Source organism: Mobula birostris, chromosome 6, assembly GCF_030028105.1.
Source record: "Mobula birostris isolate sMobBir1 chromosome 6, sMobBir1.hap1, whole genome shotgun sequence".
NCBI classification, from domain to species: Eukaryota; Metazoa; Chordata; class Chondrichthyes; order Myliobatiformes; family Myliobatidae; genus Mobula; species Mobula birostris.
Window position 1 is genome coordinate 151,466,748 of NC_092375.1, and position 27,583 is coordinate 151,494,330.

The 27,583-nt window shown below is 41.8% G+C and overlaps 1 protein-coding gene across 8 annotated transcripts in view; it reads left to right on the plus strand.

Moving 5' to 3' along the window:
- hecw2b (HECT, C2 and WW domain containing E3 ubiquitin protein ligase 2b) overlaps window positions 1–27,583 on the plus strand; it is a 363,894-nt gene extending 336,311 nt beyond the window's left edge. For all 8 annotated transcript variants that reach the window (XM_072261633.1, XM_072261634.1, XM_072261631.1 and 5 more), the window contains one exon: window positions 25,356–27,583. In XM_072261633.1, the coding sequence (XP_072117734.1) occupies window positions 25,356–25,467 (112 nt within the window). In that variant the 3' untranslated portion in view covers window positions 25,468–27,583. The remainder of the gene's footprint in view (window positions 1–25,355) is intronic.

Here is a 27,583-nt window from a genome sequence, read left to right on the forward strand (position 1 = left end):
TAAGTCACACAGTTCCTCAATCTTAACATAATTTATTCCTCTACACTTCAATCTTAGTGAGAGATTTTAGGGATTATAATGCTTTTTTTGCATTGTTTGTGCTTCTTTTAGTTTGAAAATATATTCATACTTTTTCTTTATTTCTTTTAAAAGTGCCTTGATGTTGTTTTAAATAAATTCATTTCTTAATTAATAATAATTTTCATCTTAAAACAATCAAAATCTGTGAAGCTATAGGCCAAGGTTTGCTGGGAAGAAAGATGAATAAGGTGCTCATCCTAATAATACACAAATAGAAATCCAGGAGGTTATGGAATGAAGGAGATGTGTCACGAGTTCTGATTCTAATCACTGAATCATGGCTGAAAGAAGATTATAGCTGGGAGCTTAATGTCCAAGAATACACATTGTATCAAGAGGACAGACAGGAAAGCCGAGGGGGCGGCGTTGCTCTGTTGGTAAAAAAAATGAAATCAAATCATTCGAAAGAGGTGACATAGGATTGGAAGCTGTTGAATTATTGTGAGCTAAGGAACTGCAGGGGCAGGAAAAAAAACCATGATGGGAGTTATATACAGGCCCTCAAACAGTAGTGAGGATGTGGTCTACAAATTACAACGGGAGATAGAAAATGCATGCTAAAAGGGCAATGTTACAATAGTCATGGGGGATTTGAATATGCAGGTAGATTGGGAAAATCAGGTTGTTGCTGAATTCCAGGAGGGGGATTTTCTACAGTGCCTACAAGATGGCTGTTTAGGGAAGTTCGTGGTTAAGCCCACTAGGGGATCAGCTTTTCTGGATTGGATGCTGTGCAAAGAACCAGAATTAATTTGTGAACTTAAGATAAAAGACTTTTAGGGGAAAGTGATCGTAATAATTGAATTCACCATGAAAGTCAGATGTATCAGAATTACAGTGGAGTAACGGGAATTAGAGGCACTTTGTCTCTTTTTCAGTTGAAGTTGTATAAGACATTGGTGAGGCCTAATTTGGAGTATTATGTGCAGTTCTGGTCAGCTACATACAGGAAAGATATAAACAAGGTTGAAAGAGTGCTGAGAAAATTTACAAGGGTGTTGCTGGGTTTGGAGGACCTGAGTTATAAGGGAAGATTGAATGGGTTAGGACTGTATTCTTTAGAATGTAAAAGATTGAGAGGAGATTTGATAGAGGTATACAACATTATGAGGGGTATAGACAGGGTAAATGCAAGCAGGCTTTTTCCTTTGAGGTTTATGGGACTACAACCAAAGGTCATGGGTTAAGGGTGAAAGGTGAGAAGTTTAAGGAGAACATGAGGGGAAATTTCTTCCCTCAGAGGGCTGGGAAGAGTATGGAATGAATTATCAGCACGAGTGGTACATGCAAGCTTGATTTCAATGTTTAAGGGAAGATTGGATAGGTACATGGAAAGTAGGGATATGGTCCCAGTGCAGGTCAAAAGGAGTAGACAGTTTAAATGTTTTTGGTATGATCTAGATGGGTCGACGAGCCTGTTTCTGCGTTGTACTTCTCTATGACTCTAAACCAATGCAACCAATTCTCATAATTGAACATTTTTATCATTCTTGCAAAACTGTGCATTCCATGCTCTAAAAGAGCATTACATCTTTGATTGATTAGTGCCAAGAACTTGAATGTAGTACTTTGTGGAGTCTAACCAGAGCTTTGCACAAGAGCTTTGGAGCATAACTTTTTTTCTCTGCAGTGAATGATACCCAAGTTGTTTTTTTTTAAACTGGGTCCACCAGTTTTACATCTATGAATCCCTATATACTTATCATTTAAGAAATGTAATCTGTCTTGTTTTAAGGAGGCAAAATACTGTTACAGTAGAACCGTTGTCTCACTGCGCTGGCAATCTGGATTGATTCTGACCTCTCGGTATGGAATTTGCATGTTCTCTGTGTGATCATATAGGTTTCCCCCAGGTGCTTTGTGGTATAGATGTATTTTAGTAAAATTGTTGATAAGGTTCCCTATGATAGGCTCATTCAGAATGTCAGGAGGTATCGAATCCAGGGAAACTTTGCTGTGTAGATACAGAATTGGCTTACCCATAGAAAACAGAGGGTGGTAGTAGATGGATTGTATTCTACTGGTAGACCGTTGACCGATGGTGTTCCATGGGAATCTGTTCTGGGGCTCCCACTCTTTGTAACTTCTATAAATAACTTTGATGTGAAAGTGGAAGGGTAGATTAGTAAGTTTGTAGATGGCGCAAAGGTTTATGGAGATGTAGGTAGTTTGGATGGTTGACAGGGCATTGACAGGATGCAGAAGTGGCAGATGGAGATCAATCCAGAAAAGTGTTGTGGATGGTGTTTAAATCCGAGGTTCTTTTAGAAGTCAGGAACAAGGCGTGAAGCTTGTTGCTTCACAAATTTTTTATTATGAGTTGATAGAACAAAGAGAACAGAAACAGAACACTGATAGGGTTAGGGTCTTATTACATGAAGAACGGAGGATCTAAAGATGGTTCCTAGCTTAAAACTGCTACTTCTGTACCCCAAAGATAAGCAAATTCCATAGATAATAATCCAAATAGAGAATACTTTTTTAATACTGTGGTAAAATTGACCAATGAGAAAATACCTGCCACTTAATGAAGAAAGAAAGAAGATTCAGAATTATACTTTTTATACCCTCTAGAGGCATATTAAACTATTACATAGATAAAGGCTACTGAAAATACAAGCAGATAATTGATTATTAAACTGCATTGAAAATGACAATTAAAATTAAACAGTCAAATTCAACAATCTCCCCTTTGATCTAAATCACACGTTTAGAATCATTACTTCTGAAAATTCAGGGGCAGAAAACTTGTATCTACATAACATAAAATTATCAAAAACTACAAAGGTTATGAAATATCAAAAAGTATGTATTCTTCGAAGTATTCATAAGATTATGTCATGGTTAGGCATATCCTTTTGGCAAGTAAAAAAGATGTAAATTTTGAAAAGGCATATGAATAATGTGACTCCTAATATTGAGAAATTCCAGCTTCCAAGACTTGAATGAATCCAATCAAAGAAAACCTATCCATCAGGGTTGATGTATTTTAGCAGCTTGTTGACGAATATGTTCAGCCAAATTAGTTATGTCTTCAAACTTGTCAGGTATGTAAATGTAACACTCCTTGCCTATGACTGCATATGTTCCTCCCTTACCTGCTAAGAGAAGATCTAATACCATAGAAGAACCGTGATGACTATCTTTGTTGCCTTCAGCAGTGTCATTACTTACTCTTTCTAAGGCTGCAGCAACGTTTCTCATCTCTATTCTTTGCAGCACCATAAAACGGGGATAAAATTTTTGCAAAATTACCTTCTGAAATGTTTCTTGGACTTTCAGACTAGGGATGTAAAGGTAAAGTGTGTGTATGTCTCACAGCAAGAAAAATATGACCTAAATAACAAGATCTTAACCAATTACTTGGAAGAGAGGTGTGGGTTCCATTTCTGCACATAAAGTACGTATTGTTCCATGAACTTGGACCACTTCGTCTGACTTGATAGAAATTTGTTGAATTGTAATATTATTGTGATCATCAGTGAAAATTCCAGAGTCATTACTCCATTTAGGACAATGTAGAGTGTAATAGTAGGGAAAATTGGTAGAAGTGTGACAATAACAAATAACATTAGAATTAGAATTAGAGTTAGATGCTGCCTGGCCTGCTGCGTTCACCAGCATTTTTTTGTGTGTGTTGCTTGAAATTCCAGCATTGGTAAATTTCCTCATGTTAACATTGGGATAAATTTCATTTTCTCCAGTATTTGTCAACTTGCTTCGCTTGAAGTCTTCTAACTGGTTGGTGATTTGCTCACTGTAACCCAGCAACATGGGCACTGTGACAGAGGTTACTGGCGCATTAACCACAACAGTTATTGTCCTCATCGGGTACCACTTTAGCTCGCTTGCAGTGACTGTCCAGTATCCACTTACTTTTACCTTCCGCTTTCACTGCTGAGTTCGTTATTAACAGCACTTGATAAGGACCTTCCCATCGAGCTCCCAATGGTTCATTATGTGGTGTCTTAATCAAGAGCCACTCGCCAGGAATCAGGGTGTGTCCTCCTCCTGCTGGGTCTTCCCAAGTGGCAGAAACCTGTTGAGAAACAAACTGTACAGCTTGGGTTAATTTCACACAATAGTTAACCAAACTGTCTGCCATAATTTGTACATCAGCTTCCCTGAGATTGAGGACTACTGGCAGTGAGATAGAATGTCCTGTTACCACCTCAAATGGAATTAGTTTTCTTGTTCGGGGTTGTTCTGATGCTACATAAGACCATAGGGAGAGTCGTAGCCCATGGTGTGCCTTCCTCAATGTACTTAGACAATTGTTGTTTGATGATTTTATTCATTTGTTCAACTTGTCTATATGGCTCCAGGTGATGTGGACAATGAAATGACCTTTCAATATTCATCAGTTGACATAATTCCTGGCGAACATTTCCATTGAAATGTGTTCCTTGGTCTGAGTCGATGTGACATGGCAATCCCCATCTAGGAATGTAGTCCTCAATCAGACTTTTCCTTTGTGTGTGGCAATGGCTTTCCTTGTTAGAATAGCTTCCACCTATCTTGAAAACTTGTCCACTATTTACAGTATGTCTGAGTATCCTTGAAACTTTGGTAAAGAAATGTAGTTCACTTGTGAATGTAAAAATGGACCAGGTGGGGCAGGAGCACTTAATTGTGGTAGCTGTTCTGTTGCTCTGGGATTCGTTTACTGGCATGCCAGGCATCTTTCAAACGTTTGTTGAACTGGTACTGGGAACGTTGGATTCCACCACCATTGGGAAAACCTCTCAGTCATCTTTTGCACTCCAATGCGTCCTGTGGGATGTGCCAGATAAGGAAGCAGCGTAGTTGGGCTACTAGTCTATGACTAGTGTCATATCTCCATACTCCATCACTGTTTAACTTCCCACCATTCTGCATCCAGAGCACTTTTTCTGTGGAGAGCATTGAATTTGCATTTCTCGGATATCTTGTATGTTCATCTGTGATACAGAGTTGAACTTCATTTCCATAATTCCAGTTGTTCACTGCAAATGTTCTTGGTATTTCATTTGCTCCTTCCCATGCTGCCTTTTTTTTTGCAATTTCATCTGCAAATGCATTTGCATGGTTTTCCATTGTAATCGTTTTGGAGTAATCTTTACATTTTAATACAGAAACCACTGACAGGCAATTGTATAACATCTATAAGTTCTTGTACCCCATTCTTGATTGGGGTTCCTACAGCTATAAGAAATTCTCTTTGTCTCCATAAGTTTCCAAAATCATGACCAACTCCAAAAGCATTAATAATCAGTATAGATATTAGCTGATCTTCCTTCTGCTAACTTACGGGCTTCAATCAAAGCTTTCAATTCTGCCTGTTGTACAAAGGTACAAAAGCCATGCTTCCTGATGACAGCATTTCAATATCCAAAACAACTATTCTAATTCCTTTCTCAATCTTAGAGGAGCCATCAACGTGTAGAATCAGATCTTTCGCAGAGTGGTAACCAACAGGACACTGGTGATCTCCATGTTCTTGAGTTAAGATACTCATTAACATAAGAGTAAATGACCTGCCTGTATCAGGGATTCCTAATGCAGATGCAGTACACAATGTCACCTTTAAAGTTTGAAATGCTTTCAGTTGTTCTTCATTAGGAGTCATTGGATCATCTGACCACTTGATGTCCTTCAGCAGATTGTTGAGTGGTTGAGCAATAGTTGATGGATCTGCCACTAGCTTGGCAATACATTGATTAATAATGGTTTTATCTTCAGTCCTGTGTGTCTTCATTCCCTTGGTCCTTAATGGAGCAAGCTTTCATTCGCACTTGAGTTACTAGGGGTTGCTGTAGAGTCCATGTCATGTCCATTCTGTAATTCCTCAGAGTTCAGATGGTGTTACTATCTTGGAGGCTGTAATCCTCCAGTGTCTGGATTGTGACGCTGTATAGGGAGACTGTTCGATGTGAGCTCTAATTCTTTGGACAGAGCTTCAGAACTAGGTGTTTCCCAGGGCAGAGCACTAGCCATAGCGTCACTAGCAGGACTGCCCTCTTGAAGTCGCAACTGCACTTTTCGATTTTGTTTTAGTTCACTTTGAAAGTCATACATCAATTGAAATACTATGTTCTTTTGCTCATTCAGTTATTTTAAAGATTTGCTCTTTAGACTTTTTACTGTCTTTATCATGCTGTTTTTGTAGTTTATTGCAAGTTCCACATTTCTTTCGATTAGTAAAAGACTTTACTCATCCATATGTGGCCGGTTTACACAACAATATAATTAATAAAAACGCTGGAGATGGGAGCTAAATCAACAGGGTTCTTTACTAACTCAAACACGAACTGAACACACATATACACAGGCAACACACATAAAAGTTGCTGGTGAACGCAGCAGGCCAGGCAGCATCTCTAGGAAGAGGTACAGTTGACGTTTCGGGCCGAGACCCTTCGTCAGGACTAACTGAAGGAAGAGCTAGTAAGAGATTTGAAAGTGGGAGGGGGAGATCCAAAATGAAGGAAGGGTCTCGGCCCAAAACGTCGACTGTACCTCTTCCTAGAGATGCTGTCTGGCCTGCTGCGTTCACCAGCAACTTTGATGTGTGTTGCTTGAATTTCCAGCATCTGCAGAATTCCTCGTGTTTGCGTTTTTAAAAACACATATATACAGATCCATACGTGCCTAATAGCGCATGCTCAATACGATGTATTAGTACAACAAAGTAGTCCTATATTATCCAGTTGGTTATATGGTACACTCCTCCCCTTTTATTTTAATAGTGTATCAACTTTTTTTTTACTGGGGGCACTACGTTAAACAAATATATGTACCCTTAACATACAACATTTACCAATTGTTTACTTAGTAATGTAATAATATCAAATTATAATAGTTATATCATAATAATTATATTAATTATAACTCAAGTCTCTGGGGGGATCTTCTCTGCCTCTCCGGGTAACGTCTGCCCTGAAACGTTTGCTTTGGGGAAATAGTGTCCACAGGTGCATCAGGCGGGTCCTCAGCACTGATCTTAGGCTTATCTGTGGGCGAGGCTGATGCGGTCACAGCAGGAGTGTTTGCTTCTCTGTCCGGGGAGTCCGGATAAGGTGTTGTTGTGGTTTTCACCTGAGCATTCAGTATTTGATCCACATGATGTGCTTCTATGTCATGGGAGTTCGGGCAAGGTGTTGTTGAGATTTTCACCTGAGCATCCAGGATTTGGTCCACACGACATCTTCATACATTCTCTCCCACCTGTACTCTATACCTCAGTGGTCCGTCTATGGTGGAAATTGTACCTGGCTGCCACTTTTCAGTCCAGTAATCACGTGCAAGAACTGACTGTCCCACACTAAAGCTCCGTGTTAACTTAGCATTCAAGTATTTGAACTGTCTGTTCTCCACATCACACTGTACATCTGGTTTGAGGAGATCTATGCAGGACCTCAGGTTCCTGTTCAGAAACATCATCGCTGGAATCTGATTAGTGGTTGCATGTACTGCATTACAATAGGCAAGGAGGAAGTTGACTATCTTGAGTTGCAGTGGTCGATTTTCACTGTCCATTGCCTTGATGGCTTTCTTGAATGTCTGTACAAATCTTTCTGCCAAGCCATTTGTGTATGGATGAGAAAGAACAGATGTAAAGTGCTTGATTCCATTGTTCTTCATAAAATTTTGGAATTCTTCAGACACAATTTGTTGTCCATTGTCTGTGCATATTTGTTCTGGTATGCCATTCCTGGCGAACATGGTCCTCAGAACTGTAATGGTCTTTTCTGATGTGGTTAACTTTATTTTGATGACCTCTGGCCATTTGGAATGTGCATCGATGGCAATTAAAAAAAATAAGAGTCCATGAATGGTCCAGCAAAGTCGATGTGCACTCATTGCCATGGTGATGAGGGCCACACCCATGGATGGAGGGGGGCTTGTAGTGTGTGTTCTGGATCTTTTGACATCCAGAGCAGTTCTTGGTCAAGTTCTCAATCTGCTTATGGATTCCTGGCCACCACACATAGGCATGGGCAAGACTTTTCATCTTCACAGTACCCAGGTGCCCCTCATGCAGTTCCTCCAGCACTCTGGTGCATAGCTTGGGAGGAATCACAACTCGTGAGCCACACAATAGTGTTCCTCGACACACTGACAACTACTCCTTCCTCGCTGACAAGGCTAGAAACAGTGTGTTACCCCGCGCTGGCCATCCCTTTATCATGATGTCATACACTTTTGACAACGTAGGGTCATTGCGTGTTTCCCTTTCAATAAGGCTGTTTGTTACTGGTAATTGTTCAACTATTGTTGTGTGAAAGACCTCTGTTGAATCCATTTGCATAGTTACCTTGGAAGTGGGCAGTGGTAAACGTGACAAACCACCTGCGTTGCGGTGTTGCTTGGAAGTGGGCAGTGGTAAACGTGACAGACCACCTGCGTTGCGGTGTTGCTTGGAAGTGGGCAGTGGTAAACGTGACAGACCACCTGCGTTGCGGTGTTGCTTGGAAGTGGGCAGTGGTAAACGTGACAGACCACCTGCGTTGCGGTGTTGCTTGGAAGTGGGCAGTGGTAAACGTGACAGACCACCTGCGTTGCGGTGTTGCTTGGAAGTGGGCAGTGGTAAACGTGACAGACCACCTGCGTTGCGGTGTTGCTTGGAAGTGGGCAGTGGTAAACGTGACAGACCACCTGCGTTGCGGTGTTGCTTGGAAGTGGGCAGTGGTAAACGTGACAAACCACCTGCGTTGCGGTGTTGCTTGGAAGTGGGCAGTGGTAAACGTGACAAACCACCTGCGTTGCGGTGTTGCTTGGAAGTGGGCAGTGGTAAACGTGACAAACCACCTGCGTTGCGGTGTTGCTTGGAAGTGGGCAGTGGTAAACGTGACAGACCACCTGCGTTGCGGTGTTGCTTGGAAGTGGGCAGTGGTAAACGTGACAGACCACCTGCGTTGCGGTGTTGCTTGGAAGTGGGCAGTGGTAAACGTGACAGACCACCTGCGTTGCGGTGTTGCTTGGAAGTGGGCAGTGGTAAACGTGACAAACCACCTGCGTTGCGGTGTTGCTTGGAAGTGGGCAGTGGTAAACGTGACAGACCACCTGCGTTGCGGTGTTGCTTGGAAGTGGGCAGTGGTAAACGTGACAAACCACCTGCGTTGCGGTGTTGCTTGGAAGTGGGCAGTGGTAAACGTGACAGACCACCTGCGTTGCGGTGTTGCTTGGAAGTGGGCAGTGGTAAACGTGACAGACCACCTGCGTTGCGGTGTTGCTTGGAAGTGGGCAGTGGTAAACGTGACAGACCACCTGCGTTGCGGTGTTGCTTGGAAGTGGGCAGTGGTAAACGTGACAAACCACCTGCGTTGCGGTGTTGCTTGGAAGTGGGCAGTGGTAAACGTGACAAACCACCTGCGTTGCGGTGTTGCTTGGAAGTGGGCAGTGGTAAACGTGACAAACCACCTGCGTTGCGGTGTTGCTTGGAAGTGGGCAGTGGTAAACGTGACAAACCACCTGCGTTGCGGTGTTGCTTGGAAGTGGGCAGTGGTAAACGTGACAAACCACCTGCGTTGCGGTGTTGCTTGGAAGTGGGCAGTGGTAAACGTGACAGACCACCTGCGTTGCGGTGTTGCTTGGAAGTGGGCAGTGGTAAACGTGACAAACCACCTGCGTTGCGGTGTTGCTTGGAAGTGGGCAGTGGTAAACGTGACAAACCACCTGCGTTGCGGTGTTGCTTGGAAGTGGGCAGTGGTAAACGTGACAGACCACCTGCGTTGCGGTGTTGCTTGGAAGTGGGCAGTGGTAAACGTGACAGACCACCTGCGTTGCGGTGTTGCCTGGTCCCCTTGTGTTCAATGTCATACCCGTGACCTCCTAAGGAAAGGGACCATCGCTGTAGCCTTTGTGCTGTCATCACTGGAACGCCTGTCCTTGGGTTGAAGATTGACTCGAGAGGCTGATGGTCAGTCAACAGAGTAAACTTTTGGCCATCCAGGTAGTGACTGAATTTCTTGACTCCCCACACAAGGCTTAGGGCCTCTCTGTCAATCTGTGCCTATTTGCGTTCAGCTAAAGTTAGCGTTCTTGAGGCAAAGGTTATTGGTCTTTCGGAGCCATCTGGAAACTTGTGCGATAACACAGCTCCTATCCCATGGGGCAAGGCATCACAAGCTAGTCGGATAGGTAAGGAGGGGTCAAAGTGCGTGAGCACCCCTTAGAACATAGAATAGTACAGCACAGTACAGGCCCTTCAGCCCACAATGTTGTGCTGACCCTCAAACCCTGCCTCCCATATAACCCCCCACCTTAAATTCCTCCATATACCTGTCTAGTAGTCTCTTAAATTTCACTGGTGTATCTGCCTCCACCACTGACTCAGGCAGTGCATTCCACACACCAACCACTCTCTGAGTAAAAAACCTTCCTCTAATATCCCCTCTGAACTTCCCACCCCTTACCTTAAAGCCATGTCCTCTTGTATTGAGCAGTGGTGCCCTGGGGAAGAGGCGCTGGCTATCCACTCTACCTATTCCTCTTATTATCTTGTATACCTCTATCATGTCTCCTCTCATCCTCCTCCTCTCCAAAGAGTAAAGCCCTAGCTCCCTTAATCTCTGATCATAATACATACTCTCTAAACCAGGCAGCATCCTGGTAAATCTCCTCTGTACCCTTTCCAATGCTTCCACATCCTTCCTATAGTGAGGCGACCAGAACTGGACACAGTACTCCAAGTGTGGCCTAACCAGAGTTTTATAGAGCTGCATCATTACATCGCGAATCTTAAACTCTATCCCACGACTTATGAAAGCTAACACCCCATAAGCTTTCTTAACTACCCTATCCACCTGTGAGGCAACTTTCAGGGATCTGTGGACATGTACCCCCAGATCCCTCTGCTCCTCCACACTACCAAGTATCCTGTCATTTACTTTGTACTCTGCCTTGGAGTTTGTCCTTCCAAAGTGTACCACCTCACACTTCTCCAGGTTGAACTCCATCTGCCACTTCTCAGCCCACTTCTGCATCCTATCAATGTTGCTCTGCAATCTTCGACAATCCTCTAAACTATCTACAACACCACCAACCTTTGTGTTGTCTGCAAACTTGCCAACCCACCCTTCTACCCCCACATCCAGGTCATTAATAAAAATCACGAAAAGTAGAGGTCCCAGAACAGATCCTTCTGAAGTTATGAGTCTTTTAGTTTCTTCAAACACTTTCTCACAGCTCTCAGTACACTTCCGTTGTGTCCCTGTCTGTAATAATGCATTTAGTGGGTGTAGGACTGTGGATAGGTTAGGCAAGAACTTGTGGTAATAGTTCACTAGACCAAGATATCTTCTCAGCTGAGACACATTTTCAGGTGGTGGTGCCATAAGCACCACTTCTATCTTGTGTTGAGACATGTGTAAGCCATCCTTGTTGATCACATGCCCACAGTATGAAATTTCCTTTTTGAAAAACTCACATTTCTGTCAATTAGCTCTGAGCCCATATTCTCGTAACCTGGTGAGCACTTGTTTTCGGTTAGAAAGATCTTTGTTGTCATCCTTGCCAGTGACAATGATGTCATCCAGGTAACACTGAGTCCCTGGAATCCCCTGCTGAACCTGGTCCATTGCCCTTTGCCGGATTGCAGGCGCTGATGCTATCCCAAACACCAACCTGTTGTACTGGTAAAGTCCTTTGTGTGTATTTATTGTCAGGTATTTCTTGGATGCTTCCTCAATTTCCATTTGGAGGTAAGCCTGGGTCAAATCAATTTTGGTGAAATGTTCCCCTCTTGACAGGGAAGCAAAGATGTCCTCAATACGGGGTAGGGGATACTGTACTGTGCGGAAAACTGGGTTGACAGTCACTTTAAGTCGCCATATATGCGCACCTTGCTTGGTTTTCCTGGTTTTGTGCTGGAGGTTTTCTTCATCACTGGAACAATGGGCGTGGCCCATTCACTCCAATCCACCTTTGACAGGACCCCAGTCTGCTCCAGATTTTTCAGCTCTGCCTCTACTGTTGGATGGATTGCATATGGCACTGGTCTGGCTTTGTAAAATTTTGGACCTGCATTTTCCTCAATCTCAATCTTTGCCTTCATGCCCTGAAGTGTTCCTACTCCTTTCATGAACACTTCTTCAGAGTCAGCAAGTATTTGTAACAGTCTCTCAGATGTAGCCTTGCTGCCCGCTTTTGCTGACACATCTAGTGCCTTGATGGTGTGCCAATCCAACTGAATTTTCCTGAGCCATTCACGTCCCAGCAATGGTGGTCCTCCATTTTTCAGTACATAGAGGTTCAGCTGCTGTGCTTTGTCTCCGTAAGTCACTGTCACATTAATTTTACCTTTGGGAAGCACTTTCCGTCCTGTGTAAATCTTTAGCAGTAGTGTAGTTCGTTTCAGAGGTATGTGAGAAAACGGTCGATTGTAGTCGTGTACGGAGATTACTGTTAAAGCTGGGCCTGTATCCAACTCCATTTTCAGTCTCACGCCTGCCACTTGTGGAGCGATCCATATTACTCTTTGATTATCTGTGTCTTTCACGCTGTGAAGTTGCAGACAAGGCAATTCACTTTTGTCTGAGTAGTTTTCATCAGCATTGTTTTCTTTCATTTTGTGCACATTATTGTATTTTTCTTTCTGGGGCTTCTTGTTTCTCTACATCTGATACTGCAGTGATGGCAGCCTGTTCAACCTGAGGTGACTACAGTCCCACAGCAAGACATTGGAGTAACTCATCCGAGAGCTACTCTTCACTGACAGTGCTGCCCTTGTTGCCCACACAGAGACAGCCCTGCAGCGTATAACATCCTGCTTTGCAGAGGCTGCAGAGCTCTTCGGACTGGAGGTCAGCTTGAAGACAGAAGCTCTCCATCAGCCCGCACTTCAGGAAGATTACCACTCTCCCTGCATCACCAACGGTGAGGTAGAGCTGAAGACAGTCCACCAGTTCAGCTATCTGGGTGCACCAACTCGTCTCATGCCAAGATCGACAAAGAGATTGACAACAGACTGGCAAAGGCAAACAACGCATTCGGCAGGCTGTACGAAACAGTCTGGAGCAACAAGCATTTGAAGAAAGGCACAAAGATCAGTGTGTACAGAGCCGTTGTAGTGACCACCCTCCTGTATGGCTCCAAGTCGTGGGTCATCTACCGCCACCATCTATGACTTCTTGAGCGTTTCCACCAGTGTGCCTTCGCACCATCCTCAACATCCACTGGAGTGACTTTGTCACCAACATTGAAGTTCTCAAACAGGCAGAGATCACCAGCAGCGAGGCCATGCTGTTGAAGACACAGCTGCACTGGGCAGGGCACGTCTCCAGGATAGAGCATCATCGCCTGCCCGAGACTGTGTTGTATGGTGAACTCTCCACTGGCCACTATGACAGAGGGGCACCAAAGAAGGGGTACAGGGACTCTCTGAAGAAATCCCTTGATGCTTGTCACATTGACCACCGCCAGTGGTCTAATCTAGCCTGTGATCCCGAGGCCTGGTGACACACCACTCACCAGTCTATCTCCTCCTTTGAGAACGCACGCAGGGCTGGCATTGAGCACAAACAGAGAAGGAGGAAGAACCATGACACAGCAGCACCAAACCCAGAACAGAATTTCCCTTGCAGCTGCTGTGGCCGGACCTGCCCGTCTCGTACTGGCCTTGTCAGCCACCAGTGAGCCTGCAGCAGACGTGGGCAGCCCCCTTCCTAAATCTTCGTTTGTGAAGCCAAGCCATGAACTGTATCTTGTCTTTTTTCTGCTGTTTACTAGCTTTGCATACTCTGCCAATGTGGCCCTGTTTGCCACAGTTTCTGCATTCTTTATCTTTAAACCAACCATCATCAGGGTCATGTAACCTGTTCCCACAACGGTGACATTTCTTTCCTTCAATTCTGTTCAGTGACATTTTACTTGTGGCATATTCCATAGATTTTTGTTGTATCTTGGAAGCACCTCGTGCGGCTGTTTCTAATGATATTGAGATGCTTAGCACTTTCTCAAATGTAAGGTCTTTTTCACACAGGAGCTTCTTCTGTGTGGTTTCACAGTGCATGCCACACACTAACCTGTCCCTCAATGCATCTGATAGACCAGCTCCAAATTGACAATGTTCTGATAATTTGCACAATTCAGCACAATATTCAGAAATGCTTTCATTTTTGCTCTGATTCCACTTATGGAAATTAAATCTTTCAGCAATGACCAGCGGTTTGGGGTTTAAATGCTGTTGGAGAGTGTCTACTATTTGCTTGAATGTTTTGTCAGCTGGCTTTTCTGGGGTTAACAGGGTCCGTAGCAGGCTGTATGTTTTTGCGCCCATTACACTAAGGCTACATCCACACTAGACCGGGTAATTTTGAAAATGCCAGTTTTGCATAAAAACGATAGGCGTCCACACCAGGCGTTTTTGAAAATACCTTCGTCCGCATTAAAACAGGTATTTGGGTGAATTTCCTCCTACTGAGCAAGTGCAGGACACATCTACAGAAAACAAGCGAAGAGGAAATGATATACTTGGTGCACGTTTGTCCAGTTACAGACTAGAAAAACTGAAAAGTAAATTGCCAAATGACGGACAGCTGTTAGCTCTCACGCAGGAGGACTTAAAACTGAATAAACAAATACTGGAGCGTATGGAGGCAACCGACGGGGAGTTCACGGACAGTATGACCCGGCTGACGACAAACATTGAAAAACTGACTAACTCTGTTGCAGAGGGATTTGCAATGATGAGGAATATGATGGCTCCCCCCAGTACCTTTCACCGCCACAATACCAGCCTGACAGCCACTACAATAGCTACACATACGGACACACAGACCCCCGGGTGGCCCCACCAATATCTTCCCCACTCCCACAGAGGGATCACCCTGGAAACATTTCCTACAGCCATAGTCTCGTCACCGATGAAAGGGACAACAGGTTTTTTAAAACTTCCGGTTACCCCGTACACACTACAACACCCAACCAGTGTTTTCAGATTTAAACACTCTGGAGAGCGTTTTAGAAAAGTTCCGTTTTTGGGGGAGGAAAACACTGTTTCAGTGTGGACGGAGGGTCAAAATGAAGAGAAAAAGCTTCGGTTACGGATTTATCTGGTCTAGTGTAGACTGGGTTTATCCAGTCTTTTCTTCTTTCTTTATCAATCTTTTTATTAATTTTAAAAAAGTACAAATATACAAACAAGAGGAGGATTATCCCAGATATCTATATTGATAACAATACATATAAAAGGTAACGTAAACATTATCAAGATCATATATAGTATTAATCTTAATAGTATATAATGAAAAATAAGATAATCAATTCTCCTCTTATCATTTCATAAAAAGAAAAAAATAAGGAAACTTTTATAATTTTTATATATATATATATATACATATGAAAAAATCATTATCCTCTATAAACAAAAACAAAAAATAATAAAAAAAAGAAAAAAAAAAGGGGACTGGGCAGCCCATATTGAGAGTAAAAGCAAGAAAAAAGGGAAACTTTCTGATCAAATCCAAAGTTTCAAGAAAGTAACTGGAAGAGCAATAAATCAAACCATATGAAAATATTGAATAAAAGGTCGCCAGGTTTCTTCAAACTCAAAGGATGTATCAAATGTCCAACTTCTTAATTTGTCTAAACTTAGACAGGACATAATGGAGGAAAGCCAATAAAAAACAGTAGGTGGATTAGAACCCTTACATTTAAGCAAAGTGGGTCTCCTAGCCAATAAAGTTGTAAAACAGGAACATGGTTGAGCGGAAACAGGAACATATCCTGCTTCCGGTGGAATGATCCCAAGAATTGCTGTAAATAAATTCGGTTTTAGATCCAAATTCAAGACTTTTGATAAAGTTTTAAAGACATCTTTTCAAAAATTATCTATCTTGATACAAGACCAAAACATATGAGTTAAAGTAGCCACCTCAATATTATATCTGTCACAAATAGGATTAATATTGGGAAAAATACGGGCTAATTTATCCTTTGACATATGTGCCCAATGTACTACCTTGAACTGTATCAAGGAATGACGGGCACAAATAGATGAGGTATTTACCAAATGAAAAATTTTATCCCATTGATCATCTGAAAGTGACTCTTGAAATTCCAATTCCCACGCATCTTTAATTTTATCGTTAGATACCTTTTGCAAATTCAATAACCATTTATAAATTATAGCTATCAGTCCTTTTGAAATGGTTTAATCTGAAAAAGGGTATCTATCATATAGGGTGGATAAGCAGAGGGAAAATTTGGAAGTAAACTACGTAAAAAATTCCTAATTTGTAAATATCTAAAAAAGTGTGCATTAGATAAGTCATATTTGTCCACTAACTGAGTGAAAGACATTAAACAATCCCCCATAAACAAATCTAAAAAAGTTATTATTCCTTTGGTTTTCCAAGTTAAGAAGGTTTGATCAGAAATTGATGGTTTAAAAAAATAAAGATGGATCTTACTAGAAAGAACAAAGTTATTACACTCAAAAAAATCTACGAAACTGAAACCAAATTCTTAATGTATGTTTAATAATGGGATTGAGGTCTTGACTACCAATCTTAGAAAGCAAAAAAGGAAGAGAAGCTCCCAGTAAAGAGGCCAAAGAATACCCCTTCACTGAGTCTTTCTCCAAATCCACCCATAAAGGACAGTCATGTATGTCTGAATAATGAATCCAAAATGAAATTTATCGAATATTAATTGCCCAGTAATACATTCTAAAATTCGGCAAAGCCATACCACTATGCTTTTTAAATTTCTGCAGTAGAGGTTTACTCAATCTAGGATTTTTATTATTCCAAATATAAGATAAAATTTCAGAGTCTATTCTATCAAAAAAACCGTTTAGGAACAAAGGAAGGGATTGCTTGAAATACATATAAGAACTTCGGTAGCACTATCATTTTAATAGCATTAATTCGACCAATTAAAGATAATGTCATAGCAGATCATTTAGAAAGGCTTCCTTTTCTTCATTAACATCGTTAGCATCACAATATAACTTTATTCTTTCAATATAAGTTGCTCAGTCTTCAATGCCACTATCAAATGCTGTAATGGTTGCAATTAACGCCATCCTTGTTATGTTAATTTATCCTTGTCATGTAAATTTAGCCTCAGTCCCATGCTTTCTTTTTAACTCACGTGACTTTTCTTGTTGGCGTCGCAAGCATACTCTGGCTAGATACGTGTGTCATTCCTTTTTTAAAATCTCCCTTCTGGGGCAGGCAGCCCCTGAGGTCAGCATCGGCTGTGGTCTCGGCTGGATGTGTTGCAGCTCCGACCATGTCTCCCGCTCCTTGGCTCGTACCTTGCTCTCTTCTTCTGAGTATCGTTATCACTTATAACGTGGTGTTCCGATATGATGTAGGTTCATTAACCTCGTCGCCAATTTGTTGTGTATATGGCCGGTTTACACTACAATATCATTAATAAAAATGCTGGAGACGGGAGCTAAATCGACAGGATTCTTTACTAACTAAAACCGAACTGAACACACACATATACAAATCCGTATATATGAAAAGCAGGACCTCGAGGGTGGTAATCTCAGGATTGCTACCCGTGCTACGAGCCAGTGAGGGTAGGAATAGGATGCTCTGGAGGATGAACAAATGGCTGAGGAACTGGTGTAGGGGGCAGGGTTTCAGATTTCAGGATCATTGGGACCTCTTCTGGGGCAGGTGGGACCTGTACAAGAGAGACGGGTTACACTTGAATTACATGGGGACCAATATCCTTTCAGGGAGGTTTGTTAGTGCTATTGGGGAGGCTTTAAACTAGATTTGCAGGGGGATGGGAACCAGAGTGCCAGAGCTGACAGTGTGGCTGGGGTGAAAATAAATGATGTTAAAAGTTCAAGCAAATCCGCTAATAGAAAGGTTGTGAGTGGTGGTAAAAATCTTCTGAGGTGTATATATTTCAATGCTAGGAGTATTGCGGGGAAGGCGGATGAGTTGAGGGCGTGGATTGACACGTGGAATTATGACGTTATAGAAATTAGTGAAACTTGGCTACAGGAGGGGCAGGACTGGCAGCTTAATACTCCAGAGTTCCGATGTTTCAGATGTGATCGAGGCAGAGGAATGAAAGGTGGGGGAGTAGCATTGCTTGTTAGGGAAAATATTACAGCAGTGCTCAGGCAGGACAGATTAGAGGGCTTGTCTACTGAGTCCTTATGGGTGGAGCTGAGAAACAGGAAAGGTATGGCCACATTAGTGGGATTGTATTACAGACCACCCAATAGTCAACGAGAATTGGAAGAGCAAATCTGCAGCGAGATAGCAGGCAACTGCAGGAAACATAAAGTTGTGGTGGTAGGGGATTTTAATTTTCCATATATTGATTGGGACTCCCATACTGTTAGGGGTCTAGATGGTTTAGAGTTTGTAAAATGTGTTCAGGAAATTTTTCTAAATCAATATATAGAGGGACCAACTAGAGGGGATGCAATATTGGATCTCCTGTTAGGAAACGAGTTAGGACAAGTGACAGAAGTCTGTGTAGGGGAGCACTTTGGTTCCAGTGATCATAACACCATTAATTTCAACTTGATCATGGACAAGGATAGATCTGGTCCTAGGGTTGAGGTTCTGAACTGGAAGAAGGCCAAATTTGAAGAAATAAGAAAGGATCTCTAAAGCGTGGATTGGGACAGGTTGTTCTCTGGCAAAGATGTGATCGGTAGGTGGGAAGCCTTCAAAGGAGAAATTTTGAGAGTGCAGAATTTGTATGTTCCTGTCAGGATTAAAGGCAAAGTGAATAGGAATAAGGAACCTTGGTTCTCAAGGGATATTGCAACTCTGATAAAGAAGAAGAGGGAGTTGAATGACATGTATAGGAAGCAGGGAGTAAATAAGGTGCTTGAGGAATATAAGAAGTGCAAGAAAATACTTAAGAAGCAAATCAGGAGGGCTAAAAGAAGACATGAGGTTGCCCTGGCAGTCAAAGTGAAGGATAATCCAAGGAGCTTTTACAGGTATATTAATAGCAAAAGGATTGTAAGGGATAAAATTGGTCCTCTTGAAGATCAGAGTGGTCGGCTATGTGCGGAACCAAAGGAAATGGGGGAGATCTTAAATAGGTTTTTTGCGTCTGTATATACTAAGGAAACTGGCATGAAGTCTATGGAATTAAGGGAAACAAGTAGTGAGATCATGGAAACTGTACAGATTGAAAAGGAGGAGGTCCTTGCTGTCTTGAGGAAAATTAAAGTGGATAAATCTCCGGGACCTGACAGGGTGTTCCCTCGGACCTTGAAGGAGACTAGTGTTGAAATTGCGGGGGCCCTGGCAGAAATATTTAAAATGTCACTGTCTACGGGTGAGGTGCCAGAGGATTGGAGAGTGGCTCATGTTGTTCTGTTGTTTAAAAAAGGATCGAAAAGTAATCCGGGAAATTATAGGCTGGTAAATTTAACGTCGGTAGTAGGTAAGTTATTGGAGGGAGTACTAAGAGGCAGAATCTACAAGCATTTGGATAGACAGGGACTTATTAGGGAGAGTCAACATGGCTTTGTGTGTGGCAGGTCATGTTTGACCAATCTATTGGAGTTTTTCGAGGAGGTTACCAGGAAAGTGGATGAAGGGAAGGCAGTGGATATTGTCTACATGGACTTCAGTAAGGTCTTTGACAAGGTCCCACATGGGAGGTTAATTAGGAAAATTCAGTCGCTAGATATACGTGGAGAGGTGGTGGAGGCCTGTGACTAGTGGTGTGCCACAGGGATCAGTGCTGGGTCCATTGTTATTTGTCATCTATATCAATGATCTGGATGATAATGTGGTAAATTGGATCAGCAAATTTACTGATGATACAAAGATTGGAGGTGTAGTAGACAGCGAAGAAGGTTTTCAGAGCCTGCAGAGGGACTTGGACCAGCTGGAAAAATGGGCTGAAAAATGGCAGATGGAGTTTAATACAGACAAGTGTGAGGTATTGCATGTTGGAAGGACAAACCAAGGTAGAATATACAGGGTTAATGGTAAGGCACTGAGGACTACAGTAGAACAGAGGGATCTGGGAATACAGATACAAAATTCCCCTAAAAGTGGCGTCACAGGTAGATAGGGTCGTAAAGAGAGCTTTTGGTACATTGGCCTTTATTAATCAAAGTATTGAGTATAAGAGCTGGAATGTTATGATGAGGTTGTGTAAGGCATTGGTGAGGCTGAATCTGGATTATTGTGTTCAGTTTTGGTCACCAAATTACAGGAATGATATAAATAAGGTTGAAAGAGTGCTGAGAAGGTTTACAAGGATGTTGCCAGGACTCGAGAAACTCAGTTACAGAGAAAGGTTGAATAGGTTAGGACTTTATTCCCTGGAGCGTAGAAGAATGAGGGGAGATTTGATAGAGGTATATAAAATTATGATGGGTATAGATAGAGTGAATGCAAGCAGGCTTTTTCCACTGAGGCAAGGGGAGAAAAAAACCAGAGGACATGGGTTAAGGGTGAGGGGGGGAAAGTTTAAAGGAAACATTAGGGGGGGCTTCTTCACACAGAGAGTGGTGGGAGTATGGAATGAGCTGCCAGATGAGGTGGTAAATGCAGGTTCTTTTTTAACATTTAAGGATAAATTGGACAGATACATGGATGGGAGATGTATGGAGGGATATGGTCCGTGTGCAGGTCAGTGGGACTAGGCAGAAAATGGTTCGGCACAGCCAAGAAGGGCCAAAAGGCCTCTTTCTGTGCTGTAGTTTCTATGGTTTCTATGGTTTTACTATGGTATGTGCCTAATAGCGCGTGCTCAATACGATGTATTAGTACAACATAAAGTAGTCCTATATTATACAGTAGGTTATATGGTACACTTTCAATCACTCACACACTCAATTAAACTGACCATGCGGTCTTATCTCTAAATAAGTAGCAGCTATTTTCTTGAACGATACTTGCTAACCAGAAGCCATGGATGACCGCGGAGGTGCATGCGCTGCTGAGGACCTGTGACTCCGCCTTCAGAGCAGGCGACAAGGCAGCCCTAACAATGGCGAAGTCCAAACTGTCCCAGGCCATCAGAGGGGCAAAGCGTGCACATGCCCAGTGAATCCACAGCCACTTCCAGGACAGTGGCGACACGTGGTGCATGTGGAAGGGCATTCAGGACAACACCAACTACAAGACAACACCACCTGCCTGTGCTGGTGATGCCTCCCTCCTAGATGTGTTGAACAACTTCTACGCTCGTTTCGAGGCGGAAAATGACATGGCGGTGAGGAAGACCACCCCTCCTCCAAATGACCAGGTGCTGTGTCTTACCATGGCCGATGTGAGGAGAACCCTGTGCAGGGTCAACCCACAGAAGGCTGCTGGACCAGACAATATTCCTGGCAGAGTGCTTAGAGGATGTGCAGACCAGCTAGCTGAGACTCTCACTGACATCTTCAACATCTCCCTGAGCAACGCTGTCGTTCCTACTTGCTTCAAGGCCGCCACCATCGTCCCCGTGCCGAAGAAGTCTTCAGTGTCCTGCCTCAATGATTACTGTCCCATTGCACTCACATCCATCATCATGAAGCGTTTCGAGAGGCTCATCATGAGGCACATAAAGACCCTGCTGCCCCCCTCACTGGATCCCCTGCAGTTTGCGTATCGTCCCAACCGTTCAACAGACGACGCCGTTGCCATCACCCTCCACCTGGCCCTAACCCACATGGACAAAAAAGACATGTACGTTCGAATGCTGTTCATAGACTTCAGCTCAGCATTCAACACAATCATTCCTCAGAAACTGATTGGAAAGCTGAGCCTACTGGGCCTGAACACCTCCCTCTGCAACTGGATCCTAGACTTCCTGACTGGGAGACCTCAGTCAGTCCAGATCGGAAGTAGCATCTCCAACACCATCACACTGAGCACGGGGCCCCCCAGGGCTGTGTGCTCAGCCCACTGCTGTTCACTCTGCTGACCCACGACTGTATTGCAACACACAGCTCGAACCACATCATCAAGTTTGCCAATGACACGACCGTGGTGGGTCTCATCAGCAAGAACAATGGGTCAGCATACAGAGAGGAGTACAGTGGCTAATAGACTGGTGCAGAGCCAACAACCTGTCTCTGAATGTAAACAAAACAAAAGAGATGGTTGTTGACTTCAAGAGAGCACAGAGCGACCACTCTCCGCTGAACATCGACAACTCCTCTGTAGAGATCGTTAAGAGCACCAAATTTCTTGGTGTTTACCTGGTGGAGAATCTCACCTGGTCCCTAAACACCAGCTCCATAGCAAAGAAAGCCCAGCAGCGTCTCTACTTTCTGCGAAGGCTGAGAAAAGTCCATCTCCCACCCCTCATCCTCACCACATTCTACAGAGGATGTATTGAGAGCATCTGAGCAGCTGCATCACTGCCTGGTTTGGAAATTGCACCATCTCAGATCGCAGGACCCTGCAGCAGATAGTGAGGTCAGCTGAGAAGATCATTGGGGTCTCTGTTCCTGCCATTACAGACATTTACACCACACGCTGCATCCGTAAAGCAAACAGCATTATGAAGAACCCCACACACCCCTCATACAAACTCTTCTCCCTCCTGCCATCTGGCAAAAGGCACCAAAGCATTCGGGCTTTCACGACCATACCATGTAACAGTTTCTTCCCCCAAGCCATCAGACTCCTCAATATCCAGAGCCTGGACTGACACCAACCTACTGCCCTCTACTGTGCCTATTGTCTTGTTTATTATTTATTGTGATGCCTGCACTGTTTTGTGCACTTTATGCAGTCCTGGGTAGGTCTGTAGTCTAGTGTAGTTTTTGTGTTGTTTTTACGTAGTTCAGTGTAGTTCATGCAGCACAATGGTCCTGAAAAATGTCATCTTGTTTTTACTGTGTACTGTACCAGCAGTTATGGTTGAAATGACAATAGAAAGTCACTTGATTTGGCTTGACTTGCTTGCTTGTTCTTGTGTTGATATTTTCATCCAGAATTTTTAATTAATTTTATCCAACTGAGTTGTTTCATTCAGTTAAGAGTTCTTAGTAAGTTTCATAAGTCTGTAATTCATACGTACCTTTATCACTTTAACCAACATCTCAAAATATTAATAGATTGTAACCCAATAGCAAATAGATTGTGACACATAGATTACAACCAAATGGATTGTTCAGCCACTATTTACAACAAGTACCAAAATAGATTGTAACCAGCAACGCACACAAAGTACTGAAGGAACTCAGCAGGCCAGGCAGCATCTATGGAAAAAGTACAGTTGACGTTTTGGACCAAGACCCTTTGGCAGGACTCAGCCCAAAACATTGACTGTACACTTTTCCATAGATGCTGCCTGGCCTGCTGAGTTCCTCCAGCATTTTGTGTGTGTTGCTCGGATATCCTGCATCTGCAGATTTTCTCTTGTTTGTCATAGTCATAGTCATATTTTATTGATCCCGGGGGGAAATGGTTTTTGTTACAGTTGCACCATAAATAATAAATAGTAATAAAACCATAAATAGTTAAATAGTAATATGTAAATTATGCCAGGAAGTAAGTCCAGGACCAGCCTATTGGCTCAGGGTGTCTGACCCTCCAAGGGAGGAGTTGTAAAGTTTGATGGCCACAGGCAGGAATGACTTCCTATGACGCTCTGTGTTGCATCTCGGTGGAATGAGTCTCTGGCTGAATGTACTCCTGTGCCCACCCAGTACATTATGTAGTGGATGGGAGACATTGTCCAAGATGGCATGCAACTTGGACAGCATCCTCTTTTCAGACACCACATCTATGTGAATAGATTGTAACTGAATAGGTTAGGACCAAATTGATTGCAACTAATATGTCCACATAGAGGGGGAGACCTAACTAATATGTCAAAATAGAGGGGGAGACCTACACTCCATCTGGCAGAAAAAGCAGGATCTCCCATTGGCCACCCATTTTAATTCCACGCCATTCCATTCCAATATGTCTATCCATGGCCTCCTCCACTGTTGTGAAGAGGCCACACTCAGGCTGAAAGAACAATACCTTATATTCTGCCTAGGTAGCCTCCAACCTACTGACATCAACCTCGATTTCTTGAACTTCTGGTAAATGCCCCCCCTTCACCCTTCCCCATCCCCTTTTCCCTCTCTCACCTTATCTCCTTGCCTGCCCATCGCCTCCCTCTGGTGCTCCTCCCCTCTTTTCTTTCTTCCATGGCCTTTGGTCCTCTCCTAATAGACTTACCATTTCCCTAGCCCTCTTTTACCAATGAGCTTCACCCTTCACCCTCCTGGCTTCACCTATCACCTTGTGCTTCTTCCTCCCGTTTCGCCCCCACCTTCTTACTCCAACTCACCTTTTTCTCTCCAGGCCTGCTGAAGGGTCTTGGCCAGAAACGTTGACTGTACTCTTTTCCATAGATGCTGCTTGGCCTGATGGGTTCCTCCAGCATTTTGTGTGTGTTACAATATTTACATAGCTGTTTCTCTTTTGAATAGCAATATAAGAGTCCTCAATCCTGACTTCCATGTGATATTTCAAGCCAGATCTTCTTTTCTGAACTTTTCTCTCAGACAGCAGAAGATCAGAAGCTCTTACTCTTTTTGTTGCGCATGAAAAATCCCTCTTTTTGTCTTTGTGTAACACATTTTAAACTCTGGAATATCCTGCTGTTGATTACGCCAACATAGTTAGATTCTGGTGTTTAAATCCAAGGTTCTTTGAGAAGTCGAGAGCAAGGCAAAAAGCTTATTGCTCCACAATCGTTTTATCAAGAGTTGATAGAGCAAAGAGAACAGAAAAGAACAGTGACAGTCGTTTTACTACAGGAAGAAGAGAAAATCTAAAGATAGTGCCTAGCATTAAGCAGCTACTTTTATATCAAAAAGAAAATTCCATAGATAACAATAATCCAATTAGAACATACTTACTTAAAACTGTGGTAAAATTGACCAATGAGAAAATACTAGCCACTTAATGAAAGAACAAAGAAGCTTCAGAATTATAATTTGTATAAGCATTAGAGGCACATTAAGCTGTTATGTATATAAAGGCTACTTAAAATACAAACAAATAATTGATACCAGATAAGTTTGAGTATTACACCTGCGGTTATACTTTAAATGATAAAGCCCTTTGGGTCAATCTGAAGTCACAGGATGGATCTATGTAAATAGTCTTTGATTCCTGTTTAAAAAAAAATTTTCTTTAATACTTGAACATTTAGTGGCTCAGTTTATCTAGACTTCACATTCGTTCCAAGGGGAGATTAGTACTTACAATAACAGAATCAGATTATGTGAACCAGATAAAATTATTCCCTTTAACCTTGTTTGCAGAGATGCTCTTATCATAGGACTTGCTATTGTTTTACTTAGCATTGTTGGACAGTAATTTATATTTGTTTTGCAGGGCTCATACCTGTTTCAATCGGTTAGATCTCCCTCCATACCCATCCTTCTCAATGTTGTATGAAAAGATGTTGACAGCTGTGGAAGAGACGAGCACTTTTGGACTGGAGTAACAAGATGTTTTGAAATATAAGCACACTTCCTTGACTTCTCTCACGGACCTCCTTGAAATGAAGGAAGTGATTGAATTTGCAGACTCACTTTAGATTTGGATTAACAAAGAATTGATTTTAGCTTTACTAGACCTAGTGAAGAGAGAGCCTACGTTATAGAAGATGAAGATTATTGAATCCAGATAATTATGGTACACATTCTCCTGAATTATTGTGTCTTTTCTGAAAAATAAAGGGATGAAACTAAAACTCTTACATACAGTATCTTACTACTACTACTGCTGTTGAGTATAAAGTGACTATTTTTTGTGAAGAAAAGCACTTAAATGACAAAGACTTCTATAGAAGTGAGTCAATGCTTCTCTGAATAACTGATAATCCTTTGAAAGTGAATGATTTTTTATGCGATTTATTTCAATCTCTGTTTTGAAGTGGTTTGTTTTTTTTAAACTGCGATATGCCTATACCATCCAAATAAAACAATGTACTTGTTAATAAAATACTTGTCTTCATATAACTGTTATTGCATGGTATACAATTGAAAAATATGGAAGATACAATTCTAGCTCCATTGTCAGTCTGGCATACTAAACCCATCATTTATGAAATTTAGTTTTATTTAATCTTTTAATAGATTCTGTACAAGTGTTGTATGATCTTTTAATTATCAAAACTGGACATCAGGGAGATGTCTGGCAGTACACTCTGTCTGCTTATTCTAATCAAAGTTGTTTAGTTGAACTGCTCCAGGGAATTTGGAAAACCTGATTTTTTTTTTATTTATACATAAAAGTTTTCAAAAACAAGATTAAAAAAAAATAATTGCACTGGACATACCAAAGTAAGAAAGAATAAATTATTCTGTTCACATAAGTTGGGTGCATGGTAATAATATGCAGAATTATCAAAGCAAATTTTCAGATATCTTATTGTATTGTGAGGACTGTATACACAAACGTCTTAGCTTTCAAAAACATTTTCTCCCTTCCAACGTAAAATAATTTCACAGCAGTAGATCAGGAATCTGTTCTATGTAAAATAACAACATTTTATAAATGGAATTCAAGCTACTATAAAACAGAGTATTTAAAAGTATATAAGTGAGGATAGTTTGTTTTACATGAAGAGACTTACGTATTATATGGTACGCCATTAACAATGAACTTGCATGATTACTTAATTATAGACCTCAAGTGAAACTTTACTGATGCAAAAATACTCTGTTTTCTGGTACTTAATGTGTATGTAAAACTTCCACGTTTTTGTCATTATTAGCATCTGGAAATAATGCATGCAATTAACGTGCTGCATCAGATCAACAGTGCTCAAGTTGATTCAAAAATAAATTATTTAACCTTCAGCAGCTCAGTCTATATGCATTACACTGATGTGAGGAAGAATTGGCTTCAGCCTAAAAGAATATAATAAAATTGTTTTAAAATTTACATTGTTTGTTGCATTGTGTGAAAACAAACTTGACTAAATTCAATTCCTACTGTCTTTGGATCTGAAATTTGGATCCCTGAATTGATATTGCTCCATATTATCGCACATAGTATTGCAATGGACCATTAATAGCAATGGTGAAGCAGTTCAAATTTTAATTTCAGTGATGCATCTTTTAAGAATTCCTTGCCAATATATAAAACTCAGTAATTGTTTTTCTTATCCACTAAGCTATTCACTGACACTGGTGGAGACAATGGGGGTGGTGCTGAAATATTACATAATAAAAGCATTAAAAGACTTCGTGGAAACCATTTTTTCATGAAAGTACCTCATTTCACTCTGGACACAGCATTAGGACTGACATTTCTGGTACTCATTCACCAATTTTATATGGTGTCGAATATTATATTTTGTTTGTTATTTCAGTTCCTATGTGCTATAATCATATACAACCAATGGAAATAATGTCAGTCACATTTTCAAGATCACAAATCACATTTTAAATCAGTTTATTGGAATTATGCAGAAATTTGTACACAGTTGCTCTTTGAATATACTGAAAATACTTACTGTTGTCAACTATGATTTAATGAAAATGTTTTTAATGTACCAAAATATGAATTACTTTGCTTTATTTTCATAATGTATATATATTTTATTTGAAACC